General features: G+C 46.3%; 1 protein-coding gene across 1 annotated transcript in view; it reads left to right on the forward strand.

The window, feature by feature from the left end:
* KLHL6 (kelch like family member 6) overlaps positions 1-16,584 on the forward strand; it is a 75,276-nt gene that overhangs the window by 19,838 nt on the left and 38,854 nt on the right. Inside the window, exon 2 of the mRNA XM_007971971.3 lies at positions 9,973-10,138. Within this exon, the coding sequence (XP_007970162.1) occupies positions 9,973-10,138 (166 nt within the window). The remainder of the gene's footprint in view (positions 1-9,972; positions 10,139-16,584) is intronic.

Raw genomic sequence — 16,584 nt, forward strand, 5'->3', positions numbered from 1 at the left:
CATCCCTACTTGGTGGTGGCACTGCTCTGGCCCTTAGATACATTGCTGAGCATGGCACACCCTCACTCAGCTGGCATGCTAGTGGGGTGACAATAGTTAGCAAACAGGTAATCTAATTTCAGGATGTGCAGAGCTATGAACAAAAATAAAGGAAGTGAAGAGGTAAAGGAGTGGCGATTTTAGATTCGGGGGATTGCAGGGGAGAGCATCTCTGAGAAGGCGATGTTTGGCAGAGACCTGAGGTGCAGAATCCTGGTGGAGACTAGAGAGGCGTGCAGCCAGGCCGTGTTTGCGACTTCATGCTGGGAGAGTCTTGGGCCTGTGAATATTTTCATGACTGTTGTGGGAGACAAGCTTGCTGGGTCAGGCTCTATTTTGGGGTCGGCACTGACTCACTGCCCAAGTATTGGGCAACTGGTACACTGCTGTGAGATTGTTTCTGCTGTAAAATGAGGATCCTCCTAGCTACCTCTGTTTTACAACAATCTCATGAGAATTGGTCAGTGTCTTTCTAGAGAGTGTTTTTATTACACAATATCTTGCATGTATGCCACGGGGTAAGTTGTCAGCAACCAACTCAGCTGTGTTCTCAGACAGCAAAGTTCAGGCTGGTCCACTGAGCGCTGACACTGAGTTGACGCCCCAAAAATGCCTTGAACTCCTGCTGATTTTCTTGGTTTTCGTGCACTGCTGAGCTCCTGATTCAGAGCCTGAAGCCCTAGGTCCTGGTCCCCATTCTATTGCTGCCAACCCATGGGGACCAAGCTTTGCCCAAGTGTGTCCATAGATCTCCTGGGGGAGCAGCAGGAGGCCTGGGAGTTCAATCTATGAGGAATATGTAGATTTTCCCTTAGTTTCATCTTATCCATGTTCAGCATGGTGGCCATGGCCAAAGGAGTGTATTTAAGTGGCAGAAAACTCATGAAAATATTTCAAAGGAGACAGAGAAATGCTGGAACTTGGGGAGTCAAGGCTGGTAAAAAGATCCCTAGGGAGAAGGACACTGTCTTGAGGGCACTTTCTTTCTCTCCCATGAACTGAGCTGAGGTGTTTGGGCCGATCTGTACACAGCGCTAGCCCCTACGCTTGCTCTGGATGGATGGTCCACAGCAGTGCAGCAACTCGGACACGCAGTTACCTGATACACACCTGGCCAAATGCCGGTGAGATAATGGTTGTGTGTCAGTGTGGTGCTTGGTCCACTTACCCCTTCGTGTCTCCCACCAACCTGCCAAGATTCCTCTGATCTGGTCCAAAATACCTCCCCCGAATGAATGCTGATGAGGTTCCAGGTATCGTGCTAACGCCTTGGTGTACTTCATCTTTCTTATACTTCTGTGCAGCTCACCGAGATGGGGACTATTATTACACCATTTTACAGGTGAGGAAGCTGAGGTTCACTCACTTGTACTAAGTCACACAATGAGTGAGCATCAGAGCCCAGACTAGACACCAGTCTCTCCTCTGCCTGCCAACAGCCAGGTGGCCGCTCTTTTTCCCCTGCCCTCCCCAGGCTCCTGGAAGTCCCTTTGCTTGTGCACATGCAAACTCACACACACACAAAGCCAGACGTGCTGGAGAATTTACCTTCTCGTGGAGCGCCTGTAACCAAAGACAGTCAGGGCGGCCAGAGAGTATCATGGCCCTTGCCTCCTGGTAGGACAACTCAGAAGTGTCTTTTCCAGAGGTCCCTGCGGGATCAGGCTGAAGACACTTTGCATGATTCTTGTCTTGCTGGGCTTCCTCCCCACCTTGATTTACTCCCCTGCTCCCTTACGTCACTAGCACAGGAGGTCTGCTTCTGGGGAATCCAGATGCCCGGTCAGGCATGGGCTGAGCTGGGGCAGCATGATATCAAGTGACTGTGATTCCAAACAAGAATTTGGGGTCGGTCACAGTGGCCGACGCCTGTAATCCCAGCACTTTGGGATGCTGAGGCAGGTGGATCATGAGGTCAGGAGATCGAGATCATCCTGGCTAACACAGTGAAACCCCGTCTCTACTAAAAATACAAAAAATTAGCTGGGCTTGGTGGCGGGCGCTTGTAGTCTCAGCTACTCGGGAGACTGAGGCAGGAAAATGGCGTGAACCCGGGAAGCAGAGCTTGCAGTGAGCCGAGATCATGCCACTGCACTCCAGCCTGGGAGACAGAGCGAGACTCCATCTCAAAAAGAATTCGGAAGCCGTGGCTAGGAGTGACGGCCCAATTAAGAGTCCAGATGACCCTAGAGAGCCCAGTAATAAGTCAGATGGGAAACACATTGACTTCATTTAGGTGCTCCTCGGAGTGCAAAGCATTGACTTAGACCATTGGAACATCCCTCCTGTAGACTTGATTATACAGATTCAACCAAATTAACCTCTCACTATCTTAAAGTCACAGTCCAGGTGAAATAACATTTCTAAATGTCATATTGGTGGACCTCTAGAGATGTGTTGCCTCAATTATGTGAAGCTTATTTGACCCCATGATCACTGCCCACCGTGTCCTGCTGAATTTCCTGTTTCCCATATATTTATTTATATGACATTCATATGGGTGACATTTGCTTTGCTTCCTGAGATGACTGTAGGTCTGGGTGACCCCAACACCTGAGTTCAGAACTGATTGCAAGAAGTGTGCTGTCTAATGTGGTAGCTACTAGCCACATGTGGCTGTTGAGCATTTGAACGGTGCCTAGTCTGCACTGAGATGCTTTAAGTATAAAATATACATGAGGCTGGGTGCATTGGCTCACGCCTGCAATCCTAGCACTTTGGGAGGCCGAGGCGGGCGGATCATGAGGTCAGGAGTTCGAGACCAGCCTGACCAACATGGTGAAATCCCATCTTTGTTAAAAATACAAAAAGTAGGGCCGGGCGCAGTGGCTCAAGCCTGTAATCCCAGCACTTTGGGAGGCCGAGACGGGCGGATCACGAGGTCAGGAGATCGAGACCATCCTGGCTAACATGGTGAAACCCCGTCTCTACTAAAAATACAAAAAAATAAGCCGGGCGAGGTGGCGGGCGCCTGTAGTCCCAGCTGCTCGGGAGGCTGAGGCAGGAGAATTGCGCGAACCCGGGAGGCGGAGCTTGCAGTGAGCAGAGAGCGGGCCACTGCACTCCAGCCTGGGTGACAGAGCGAGACTCCGTCTCAAAAAAAAAAAAAAAAAAAAAATACAAAAAGTAGCCGGGCGTGGTGGCAGGTGCCTGTAGTCCTAGCTACTTAGGAGGCTGGGGCAGGAGAATCGCTTGAACCCGGGAGGCAGAGGCTGTAGCAAGCCAAGATTGCGCCACTGCACTCCAGCCTGGGCAATAGAGAGAGAGTCTGTCTGTCTGTCTGTCTGTCTCTCTCTCTATATATATATACATATATATATATATATATATATTTATATGAGAGACGGTCTTTGAAGACACAGTATGAGAAAAAGTATGTAAGTTATCGCATTAGTAATTTTAAAATATTTCTTTGGTGTTGAAATTATATTTCAGGTATATTTTGGGTTAAATAAGATATGTTATTAAAGTTGACTTTTATCTTTTTCTTTTTACTTTTTAAAAGTGGGAGCTGAGCGTGGTGGGGCTCATGCCTATAATCCCTCACTTTGGGAGACGGGTGGGTGGATCGCTTGAGCCCAGGAGTTTGAGAGCACCCTGGGCAACATGGTGAAACCCCATCTCTACAAACATTGCACAATTAGCCAGACATAGTGGTTCACACCTGTAGTCCCAGCCACTTGGGAGGCTGAGGCAGGAGGATCACTTGAGCCCTGGAGATGGGGACTGCAGTGAGCTGAGATGGCGCCGCTGCACTCCAGCCTGGGCAACAGAGTGAGACTCTGTCTCAAAAAACAAACAAAAAACGTGGTGACTAGAACATGTAGAATGCTGTAGATGACTCACATTACATTTCTGTTGGGCAGCCTTGCTCTAGACACTCCAACAAAGGGAGGCTTGGAGAGTGATCTTCCAGCTCCTCCAGGGAAGTACGCTGAGCTGAGAAGCAATCATATGCTGTCTCTGAGAGCAGATTCTTTATAAAATCAGGAGGCAGCGAGGCAAGCCCTACATGACATTACTCTTAAAGGCTGGTGATAATGGTTCTGCAGACAGCTCTGTGCTGCTGGCCAAGAGGGTTTGTGGCTGAGGAAACTGGCCTGTAAATTGGTCACCTGCTCTGACATCATCATGGCTCCCCCAGCTCTGGGTGGGGATTTCTTCACTTTGCAGAGGACCCGGAATTCACCTTTGCTCTTTCTTTCTTGTTGTCATATTCTTGTGAGGAGAAAGAGGCCAGCTGAGGGAAAAGAGAAGAGGGGAGGGAAGGAAAGGGTAGGAGGATTACCATTGATTAAAACAACAAGGACAGAGGGGGAAGGACAGAGGGGGGACGATCTCCTTGGCTAAAACAAAAGATTCAAAAAGTCAGCAAGTCAAGTGTCTAGTGCTTTTCTGTATCTCTGTCTCTCTCTCTCTCTCTCTCTCTCTCTCTCTCTGGAAGTCTTTTGACTTTTGAATGTTTCTGGGAAGCCATAAGCAGTTACCTTTGTTTTGCAGATTAGGAAAAGGGATAAAAAACGGATGAGTGGCCAGGCACGGAGGCTCATGCCTGTAATCTTGGCACTTTGGGAGGCTGAGGAAGGAGGATCTCTTGAGCCCCAGAGTTCAACACCAGCCTGGGCAACAGAGTGAGATCTTGTTTCCACAAAAATTAAAAAAAATAATAAATAACTGGGTGTGGGTGCCTATGGTCCCAGCTACTGGGGAGCCTGAGGGAGGAGGGTCACTTGAGGCCAAGAAAAGAAGAAAGAGAGAAAGAGAGAGAGAAGAAAGAAAGAAAGAAAGAAAGAAAGAAAGAAAGAAAGAAAGAAAGAAGGAAAGAAAGAAAGAAAGAAAGAAAGAAAGAAAGAAAGAAAGAAAAGAGAAGAGAAGAGAGAGAGGAAGGAAGGAAAGAAGGAAGGAAAGAAAGAAAGGAAGAAAGAAAGAGAAAGAAAGAAAGAAAGAAAAAAGAAAAGAAAAGAAAGAAAGAGGGAAGGAAAGAAAGAAAAAAGGAAAGAAAGAAAGAAAAAGGAAGGAAGGAAGGAACTGATGATTGATTTCCAGAGATAAATAGGTGTGGGATAGAGAGTGGGGGCAGGACTTAGGGGTGTTATCCCCTCTGTGTTGAGATGGAAGTCCCAGCGTTTGGAATTACATCACCAGAGCTCCACCCAGGGCCTTTGCATTTCAATGACTTGGCTGGGAAATAATGACTCCCTAACCTGTTCATGTGTCTGTAGCTTAGAAAGTCTAGTGACAGATGTTTGGAGATGTTCCCTAGCGGTGTGGCTACTGCCTCAATTATTACATTTTCTGAGAAAAGGCTTTCACATTGTCACCAGCCTCCCAGCTCTTTTTGGGTTCATCTGATACTTGACTCTAGTGGCACCCATCACCTGCAAACAAAAGTGAGAACACATCTGTTTAAAATGTTCTCTTTGAGTCCTGCCTTTGCTCATCAACCTTCAATGACTCACCACTGCTCACTGAGTAAAAACCTAACTCCCTATTCTGCCTTCAGTGCCCTCTACCAGCAGGATGCAGGTTATCTTTCCAGACCATCGTCTCATCCCTATCTCTCATCCCCTGAGCTCCAACTGAATCACATGTCTGCTAGTTTCTCTACATGCCTCATGCCCTTGCATCTTTATGGCTTTTCTCACTATGCTTGTTACCTAGAAATCCTATCCATAATCTTCACATTTCAGAATTTTCCTTCTCTATGAGTAGCCATTCTTGGCCTCCAAAGCACTTTGTAGTTCTCTTATGGCCCTCGTGGACTGTTATTTGGGCATCAATGCCCTTGCTAGGTTGTGAACTACAAGGGTCTGGAGTGGATACAGACTGCCAGTATTAGTCAACTTGGGCTGCCATAACAAAATACCATGGACTATGTGGCTTAAACAACAGAAATTTTTATTTCTTCACACTTGTGTAGAGTCTGCAAGTCTAGCATCAAGTTGCTAGCATGATCTGGTTTCTGGTGAGGGCTCCCTTCCTGGTTTGCAGATGGCCACCTTCTTACTGTGTCCTCACATGGCCTTTTCTCGGTGCATGAGCAGGAGTGGTGGGGTGGGTGTGGAATCTCTCTTTCTGTTCTTATAAGGACACTAATCCTATCAAATTGAGATCTACCTTTATGATCTCGTTTCACTTTAATTACCTCCTAAAAATCTTAACTCCTAATACAGTCACATTAGGGGTTAGGGTTTCAACATATGAATTTTGTGGGGGACACAATTCAATCCATGACATTCCATACTTGGCCCCCAAATTCATGTCCTTCTTATATGAAAAATACATTCATTACATCCCAACAGCTTCCCAAGTCTTAATTTATTCCAGCATCAACTCTGAAGTCCAAATTATTGTCTGAATATCATCTAAATCAGATATGGATGAGACTTGAAGTACAATTCATCCTAAAGCAAAATTCCTCACTAGCTGTGAACCCATGGAACAAGACAAGATGTGTGCTTCCAAAATACAATAATGGGACAAGCGTGGGAAAGACATTCCCATTCCAAAAGGGAGAAATATGAAAGATGGAAGAAGTGAGGTGTCCCAAGAAAGTCCAAAACCTAGTGAGATAAATTCCATTAGATTTCCAGGTTTCAGAATAATCCTTTTTGGTTTGATGGTCTTCCCTTCCAGCCCACTGAGGTGGCAGTGTCACCTCCATGGCTGTAGGTGAGAGTCCTCCCAACAACCCCTCCCCCGATTCCCAGGCGTCTGATGGAGGCTGTCTGGCTTCCTGAACTGAGGCAGTGGCCCTAATTATCTCTGAATCACCCTTAGGGTAATTTTTCCCTCTTCTTGAAGAATAGTGCAGGCTGGGCGCAGTGGCTCACGCCTGTAATTCCAGGACTTTGGGAGGCTGAGGTGGGTGGATCACCTGACGTCAGGAGTTTGAGACCAGCCTGGCCAACACAGCGAAACACTATCTCTACTAAAAATACAAAAATTAGCCAGGCGTGGTGGCGAGTGCCTATAATCCCAGCTACTCCAGAGGCTAAGGCAGGAGAATCGCTGGAACTTGGGAGGCAGAGGTTGCAGTGAGCCGAGATGGCGCCACTGCACTCCAGCCTAGGTGACAGGGTGAGACTCTGTCTCAAAAAAAAAAAAAAAAAAAAAAAAAGTGCATGTCCACAGCTGAGTACCTCATTGTTTTTTACTGTCAAGTCCAAGAAGTCTGACAGCTTCCTTCAATTGTCTTGTCTCTTCCCCTTCAGTTCAAACTGGCAGTGTTTCTTTCTGTTCGTATAACTCCATAAGCATTTTATTAAATGATAGTCCAGCCACATTTTTGTGTTCTCTTCAGAACATGCTTCCTCATTTTTCTTAGAATGGATAGACTGAGAATTTTCCAACTCTTTAATTTTTGGTTCCCTCTTGCCTAAACATTCTTTTTCTAATTCACCCGTCTCCCCTTGCATTTTACTACATGCAGTGGGAGGAACAAAGCTGCTTCTTTCACGCTTTGCTCAGAAGTATCAGCAGCTAAATATCCAATTTCATTGTTTGCAAGTTCCACCTCTTGCAAAACAGCAGAACATAGTTCAGTCCAGTCTTCGCCACTTTATAATAAGGATCACTTTTCCTCCAGTTTCCAATACATGTTCCTCATTTCCACTGGAGACTTCACCAGAATGATCTTTAATGCCCATATTTCTGCCAGCATTCTATTCATGGCAATCTAGACTTTTTCTAGCTTTCACCTCAAAATTCCTCTAACCTCCACCCATTACGCAGTTCCAAAGCTGTTTTCACATTTTTTAGGTATTTGTGAGAGCAGCACCCTATTTCTCAGTGCCAAAATGTGACTTATTCAGCTTGGGTTGCCATAAAAAAACACCATCGACCGGATGGATGAACCAACATACATTTTTTTCCTCACAGTTCTGGATGCTGAAAGTCTGAGATTGGGGTGCTAGCATGGGTGGGCTCTGGTGAAGTCACCTTCCTGGCTTGCAGATGGCCACCTTCTTGCTGAGTCGTCACATGGGGTAGCGTGCACAAGAGAATTCTGGTCTCTCTTCCTCTTCTTATAACATCAATCCTATCCGATTAGGACACCAACCGTATGACCTCTTAATTACCTCCTAAAACCCCTATTTCCAAATAGAGTCACACTGGGGGTTAAAGGTTTTTTCTTTTCTTTTCTTTTCTTTTGAGACATGGTCTTGCCCTGTTGCCCAAACTGGAGTGCAGTGGCGCAGTCTCAGCTCACTGCAACCTCCGCCTCCTGGGTTCAAGTGATTAGCCATACCTGGCTAGTTTTTGTATTGTTGTAGAGATGGAGTTTCACCACATTGGCCAGGCTGGTCTCGAACTCCTGACCTCAAGTGATGCACCCACCTTGGCCTCCCAAAGTGCTGGGATTACAGGGATAAGCCCCCATGCCTGGCCCCCACCTACTTTTAATTAATGCATTCCTGCTATATTTTAGGTACCATTTAAGTTTCCAGAACTCCAGAAATTTTTTCAGAGCATGGTTAGGTTACATGCATTTTAAAAATAAATAAAATTCCTCACACATTCCCTGGGAAGGACCAACAGTTTAAATGTCAAAGTCCAAGAAGTATGATAAATTCACATATGAGCCTGGCATGGGGTAAAAAAAAAAAAAGAAATTCTCTGTATCTCTCTCTTTTTTAACTTTTATTTTAAGTTCAGGGGTATACGTAGGTTTGTTATATAGGTAAACTTATGTCATGGGGAGTTGTACAGATTATTTCATCACCCAGGTGTTAAGCCTAGTACTCATTAGTTATTTTTCTTGATTCTCTCCCTCTTCCCACCCTCTACCCTCCGATAGGCCTCAGTGTGTGTTGTTCCCCTCTATGTGTCCATGTGTTTTCATCATTTAGCTCCCACTTATAAGTAAGAACATGAGGAATTTGGTTTTCTGTTCTTGTGTTAGTTTGCTGAGGATAATGGCCCGCAGCTCTGTCCATGTCCCTGTAAAGGACATGATCTCATTCTTTTTTATGGCTGCATAGTATTCCATGGTATATATGTACCACAGTTTCTTTATCCAGTCTACCACTGGTGGGCATTTGGGTTGATTCTATGTCTTTGCTATTGTGAATAGTGCTGCAATGAACATACACGTGCCTGTGTCGTTATGGTAGAATGATTTATAGTCCTTTGGGTCCTAATCCTTACAACAAACTTAAAAAATAGCTATTAAAATCCCCATTTCAGATGAGAAAACTGAAGGTCATGGAGATTAAATAACATGTCCAATTCCTGGGTTGGTGGAGCTGGTGTTCAAATCCTGGTCCATCCAATGCTATAATAAAACCTACATCCTTTCTATCCTGTTCCCCTGCTGCCAAGGTGGAGGCTAAATATCTGGAAGTCCAGTCTTGGGGAGGGAGCAGGAAAAGCAGACTCCAGAGGTGAGACAGGGTCCTGAAATGAGGGAATTCAAGGCTCCCAGCTGCATCTGGGAACCCGTGGACATTGGGTTCAGCTGCTGGGGTGAGAGGCAGCTACAGGAGCCACGTGCACTTCCGGCAGGTATCTGGGCCTCAGCTGCCCAGGCCAGAATGTGGGACCAGGCTCCAGGCCAGACAAGAGCCAGTGTGAGAATCAGAAGCCCTGTTTGGGTGCTGGGGGGAAAGAAAAGATGAAGCTTGGGGATCCCACAATGCCCTCAGATCAATCACCTGCACTTTGAGCGAATAAAAGCCAATAAAATAGATCTGGGACTGACTTCGGGGATCACAGTCGGGCATGGAGGAGCAGGGCAGTTCAGTTCAGCTCGGTAAGTACTGATGAAATGTCTGATGCGTAGAGGGTGCTGGAGAACAGAGAGCCACCAGCCCAGGACCTGACCTTGGGAAACCCCCTATTCTGTGAGGGCCAATGAGTCTGAAAGGGGATGTCTTTAGGCCTGGAACCAAGGGTCCCGGTGCAATTCATATTCACACATTTCTCTTCCAGGGCCATGTTCTGCAATGATTTAAAGGAAAAGTATGAGAAAAGGATCATTATTAAAGGCGTTGATGCTGAGACCATGCACACTCTCCTGGACTACACGTACACCAGCAAGGCGCTGATCACCAAGCAGAACGTCCAGCGGGTCCTGGAGGCTGCTAACCTCTTCCAGGTGTGTGAACAAACTGGCTCAGTGCTCTTCTCTGAAGCAGGTGAACGCAGTAATTCTCCAGAGGCCAGACCTGGTCTAGCTCCCAGGACTGTACCTGCGACATGGACACAAACACACACACACACACACACACACACACACACACACACACACCCCTGGCTGGGCTTGTGCTTACTTGAAAGTTAGAAGATGCTCTTTTGGATAATTTCTGAGAGGTGGTGAGACAGGGCATTGACTCCTCAATAAGATGAAGACAGGGGAGCTTTGTGCCTAGAACCTACGCATGGGTCCTGACTCCAAGAACAATGAGTACAACTTGCAGAAGCTTAATTGGAGCCAGTGGCTCTTCTGTGGTTTGGGGTTACTGATGTCTCCTGGTTTCATCGAGGGTGGTGTTTATGTTTCTGTTTTCTGTTCTCCTTTCAGTTTTGGGTGGCTTTTCAAAAGAGCTATAAAAACTTTTTAAATAGTAAAGACTACAATCTTTTGTAATGTATGTTTCAGATATTTTCCTACTAGTTACTTGACTTATCATTTTAAAATATAGCTTTTTTAATGTACAAAAGTTTAAAACTAGTATTTAGTCATAGCTATTGGTCATTTCCTGGAAGACTTTTGTCTTTGGTGTGCATTTTTAGCCTTTCCCTTGCTTGATCATATCCTTATTCAATTTCATTTAGTCTTGTTATGTTTACAACTTTAATATCCTTTTTTTTTTTTCAGACAGAATCTCACTGTGACGCCCAGGCTGGAGTGCAATGGCGCCATCTTGGCCCCCTGCAACCTCCGCCTCCCGGGTTTAAGTGATTCTCCTGCCCTAGCCTCCCGAGTAGCTGGGACTACAGGTGCATGCCATCATGTCCAGATGATTTTTGTATTTTTAATAGAGACGGAGTTTCACCATATTGGCCAGGCTGATCTCGAACTCCTGACCTCAAGTGATCTGTCTGCCTCGGCCTCCCAAAGTGCTGGGATTACAGGCATGAGCCATCGTGCCCAGCCAACTTTAATATACTTAGAATCACTTGGCATAAAGTATTTTTCTCCATTCCCCCCAGCCCCTGCCTCATTTTTTATTTTCTCTCAAGTGATGAACTTCCATAGGGATGTTGGTTTTAATGAGAAAAGTGGGAGAGGACAGACATGGTGCAGAGACAGAGTGAGCTTTATCTGTTGTTGATTTCCCTATTCTGGTAAGCCCTCGCCTCAAAAAATCCCAAATATCTTTTACTTTCTAGGCAAAAATTAGTAAGTTTCTTTCTGAAGCAATTGTACTCAGTTTCCTTATGAGTGCCAATTCTTACGAAAATAAGAGAAGATTGCTGTGGGCTTCCAAATATCTGTTTAACCCACTGATTTCTGTTGACTCTGGGTTACTTGCTATGAAGTCTCAGAGAAAACTGGGGTCATTTTCAGGTTTCAAGGCATCATAAGGGACAGAAGTTTATAGGTTGTTGAAATAACTCTGTGGTTTGTAAAAATTATTTATTTATTTATTTATGACGGAGTTTTGCTCTTGTTGCCCAGGCCGGAGTCCAATGGCGCAATCTTGTCACACCACAACCTCTACCTCCTGGGTTCAAGCAATTCTCCTGCCTCAGCCTCCCGAGTAGCTGGGATTACAGGCATGTGCCACCATGCCCAGCTAATTTTTTTTGTATTTTTAGTAGAGACGGGTTTTCACCATGTTGACCAGGCTGGCCTCGAACTCCCAACATCAGGTGATCCGCCTGACTCGGCCTCCCAAAGTGCTGGGATTACAGGCATGAGCCACCACACCCAGCAAAAATGTATTTATTCTTTTGAATGGATAAAACATACTCCCATTCCAAATTCAGAAATCTGGAAGGGAAGCCATGACACGCTGCCTGTTTGCAGTGTCCTGCTGCTCTTCACATTCCATGCATATAGCAGTCTGTCTGTGCATAGCACTCCCACTCAGGCCTCCATTTTTTCTAACACAACGTAGTCACACTATACGTCCCATTTTGCCTCTTACTAGTTTTACTTCACACTGTATTTTGGGATTGCCACAGGTCTGCGCGTGGAAACTACCTTGTTCTTCCCAATGGCAGCATAATATGGTTGGGGTCACATTAGCTGTGACACATGTCCAGTTATTGGTAATGATCTCTTATAAGGCAGAGTGGCAGAGTGGAGAGAACACGGGCAGGCAGACCTGGGTTTAAGCCCTCGGTCAGTCACTTATTTGCTATGTGGCTGTGGACCACTTCCTTAAATTTTCTGAGATTCAGATTTTTCATTTGTAAAACTAGGCTGATAAACATCCCACCTTCCAGGGAGCGTATTATGAGATTAGATGAGATGATGTTTTTAAGGTACAGCATACTTCCAGGAATGGAATTTTCTTCCCATCAGTTGTGTGGTTTTTACTTTACTTTGGATAGTTTGTGCCTTGGATAAACAGGGCTGACACTGAGCTATGAGAACATTTCCTTAAGGCATTCCTAAATATTTGCCCCCCACTGCTCCCCACATTAGGATTGTAAGAGACAATGTTTAAAAGAGTTTTTTTTTCTTTTTCTTTTTGAGAGAGTCTTGCTATGTTGCCCAGGCTGGAGTGCAATGGCACAATCTCAGCTCACTGCAACCTCCCGGGTTCAAGCAACTCTCCTGCCTCAGCCTCCCGAGTAGCTGGGATTACAGGCGTGTGTTACCGCTCCTGGTTAATTTTTGTATTTTTAGTAGAGACGGGGTTTCACCATGTTGGTCAGGCTGGTCTCGAACTCCTGACCTCGTGATCCGCCCCTCTTGGCCTCCCAAAGTGCTGGGATTACAGGCATAAGCCACCGTGCCCGACCAAAAGTTTTTTTATCATGTTCACAGGATACATGATTAGAACGATGAAACAAATCGGTGCTTTATTTTAATTAACTCAGGGTTATAGGTAGAGAAAAGTGTGCCAGTGATGGCATTTTATCTGGTCCTTTTAGAACATCTGCAGAAGCCCGTACTGCCTCTGTGGGACTGAAATGAACAGGAATCAGATTACCCCGGTGCTCCCCGCCCCACCCAGTAATAAACGTTTCTTAATTTTCACACCATCGGTGTGACTCAGCTGCTCTCAGTGTCTTCCTGTTACCCACCAATTGCTTCTCTCCCAGAATTTCCTGGTCCATGAAGAGACAATCTGATGACCAAACCAATCAGCTCTATCGCTGTTGGGAAGAGCTTTTCCTACCAGGCAACGTCATGAGCTTCTGGCCAGTTTCGTGGGTGCCTTGGGTTTACAGACCAATCAGCGATGCCACGAAACAAGACAGTTTCTTTCAGGAGGAAACTTTGGGTGTGGCAGGTACTGATTGATCTGCCCACTAGAGGAACTTTGCAGTCATCTGGCCATAATGTATTGGCCAATCATGAGGAGAAACACATTTTCCCCAACTAGCTTTTGGAAAGGTAAAAGTAAGAGAAGCATCTAAGAGGAAAGGCCCAAGGGACCTGTTCCCACATTAGGTAGGATCTTTGAAATGAATGCCACCCAGCAGGGGCTCTAGAGAAGCCAAGGGCCTCCCTTTCCTTAACTGGACCATCAGGCTTCTGAGTCATAGGTAAGCAAGCCAGCCCCAAACTGTGAACCTGGGACAATGACTGTAAGGACTTGGCAAAATTTTTCCAACTTGAAGGAGAATGATTTCTCAATCAGGGCACTGCCATGTTTGTTTGAGAAGTTTGCCATGTATGTTACTTTCATTTTTATTATTAAAAACTCATGAGGCTGGGCACAGTGGCTCACGCCTATAATACCAGCACTTTGGGAGGCCGAGACTGGTGGATCACCTGATGTCAGGAGTTCCGGACCAGCCTGGCCAACATGATGAAACCCCGTCTCTACTAAACATACAAAAATTAGCCAGGTGTGGTGGCAGGCGCCTGTAATCCCAGCTACTCAGGAGGCTGAGGCAGGAGAATCTCTTGAACCTGGAAGGGGGAGGTTGCAGTGAGCTGAAATCACGCCACTGCACTCCAGCCTGGGCAACAGAGTGAAACTCCATTTAAAACAAAAAACAAAACAAAACAAAACAAAACACCTCATGACATGTAACCAAATACCACCTGTACCCCAAAAACTTATGAAAAAAAAAAAAACACAACTCATGAAAGAGTAAGGGATTGGGAGCTTATCTGCAGGCAGCAAGATGATGTGAGGTGAGGGAGACCATCCTCACCCTGCCTTTGATCTGGGATGGAAGGATCCCTATGGTACATAACAGTTGGTTAGAAGCAGCAACTTAGGAGAAGAAAACCAGGCTGAGTCCTGTGGCCAAAGTGAGGAAAAATGGGGGATGCTGGAGTGGGAGCTTGGTCATTTGGCCTGGGCCTAAGAAGAGCCCATGAGGGGCCCCCACAGTACCCTCTGGGGCGGAGACATGGTGGCAGTTAGAGAAGACTTTGGTGGAGGTCCCAGTGTTGCCCAGGCTGGAGTGCAGTGGCACCATCTCGGCTCGCTGCAACCTCTGCCTCCTGGGTTCAAGCGATTCTTCTGCCTCAGCCTCCTGAGTAGTTGGGAGTACAGGCATGTGCCACCACACCCAGCTAATTTTTGCATTTTTATTGGAGACAGGGTTTCACCATGTTGGCCAGGCTCGTCTCGAACTCCCGATCTCAGGTGATCCACCTGGCTTGGCCTCCCAAAATGCTGGGATTACAGACCTGAGCCACCGTGTGCAGCCGGTAGTGACTATTTTGCCTGAACTACATTGTTTAAAGTCATGTAGGTCTGGCCAGGCACGGTGACTCATGCATGTAATCTCAGCACTTTGGGAGGCAGAGGCGGGCAGATCACCTGAGGTCAGGAGTTCAAGACCAGCCTAACATGATGAAATCCCCGTCTCTGCTAAAAATACGAAAATTAGCCAGGTGTAGTGGCCGGCGCCTGTAGTTCCAGCTACTTGGGAGGCTGAGGCAGGAGAATCGCTTGAACCCAGGAGGCGGAGGTTGCAGTGAGCTGAGATAGCACCATTGCACTCCAGCCTAGGTGACAGAGTGAGACTCCATCTCAAAAAAAAAAAAAAAAATTAAGGTAGATCTTTTTACCTGCAATGTATAGATGAGGGGCATAAAATTCAGCAATGTTAAGGAAATGTTCAAGTCTTCACAGCTAGTAAGAGGGGAGCCTGGATTTGACTCCTGTGGTCCTGTGTGTAGCCTGTGTGTTCTCCACTACACATACTCTGTCCATGCCTCAGAGTGATGCCTGAAACAAGCCATCATCCTGAAGGCAGCTAGGGCCTCCAGGAAGGGTGTCCTCAGGCAGGACTACCCAGTGCAATGTTCTGAGAACCAGCAGTGCTCTGTGAGAGTGTGTCGGGGGCAAGACTGGCCCAGCACCCTCTGGGGAACCTTGGATGCTTGGGGCCATCTGTCAGGGAAAGAAAGAGAGATCAGACTGTTACTGTGTCTGTGTAGAAAGAAGACATAAGAAACTCCATTTTATTCTGTACTACGAAAAATTCTTCTGCCTTGAGATGCTATTCATCTGTAACCCTAGCCCCAAACCAGTGCTCGCACAAACATGTGCTGTGTTGACTCAAGGTTTAATGGATTTAGGGCTGTGCAGGATGTGCTTTGTTAAAAATTTGTTTGCAGGCAGTATGCTTGGTAAAAGTCATCGCCATTCTTCAGTCTCAAGAGTACCCAGGGACAAAATGCACTGCGGAAGTTCGCAGGGACCTCTGCTCAAGAAAGCCTGGGTATTGTCCAAGGTTTCTCCCCACTGAGGCAACCTGAGATATGGCCTCGTGGGAAGGGAAAGACCTGACGGTCCCTCAGCCAGACACTCGTAAAGTGTCTGTGCTGAGGAGGATTAGTGAAAGAGGAAGGCCTCTTTGCAGTTGAGATAAGAGGAAGGCATCAGTCTCCTGCTCATCCCTGGGAATGGAATGTCTCGGTGTAAAACCCGATCGTACATTCTAATTACTGAGATAGGAGAAAACCGCCTTATGGCTGGAGGTGAGACATGCTGGCAACTATACTGCTCTTTACTACACTGAGATGCTTGTGTAAAGTCAAACATAAATCTGGCCTACGTACACATCAAGGCACAGCACCTTTCCTTAAACTTATTTATGACGCACAGTCCTTTGCTCACGTTTTCCTGCTGACCCTCTCCCCACCATTACCCTGTGGTCCTACCACATCCCCCTTGCTGAGATAGCAAAGATAGTGGTCAATAAATACTAAGGAAACTCAGAGACCAGTGCTGGCGCGGGTCCTCCGCATGCTGAGCTCCCGTCACCTGGGCGCACTGTTCTCTCTCCATACTTTGTCTCTGTGTCTTATTTCTTTTCTCAGTCTCTCATCCCACCTGATGAAAAATACTCACAGGTGTGGAGGAGCTGGTCCCCTTCACCACCAAGTGTCCCCAGAATGAGTCTGCTGCTGGCTATTTAACATCTTTTGTCTTTATATTTCTCCGTGTTTGA

The sequence above is a fragment of the Chlorocebus sabaeus genome, chromosome 15 (assembly GCF_047675955.1).
Source record: "Chlorocebus sabaeus isolate Y175 chromosome 15, mChlSab1.0.hap1, whole genome shotgun sequence".
NCBI classification, from domain to species: Eukaryota; Metazoa; Chordata; class Mammalia; order Primates; family Cercopithecidae; genus Chlorocebus; species Chlorocebus sabaeus.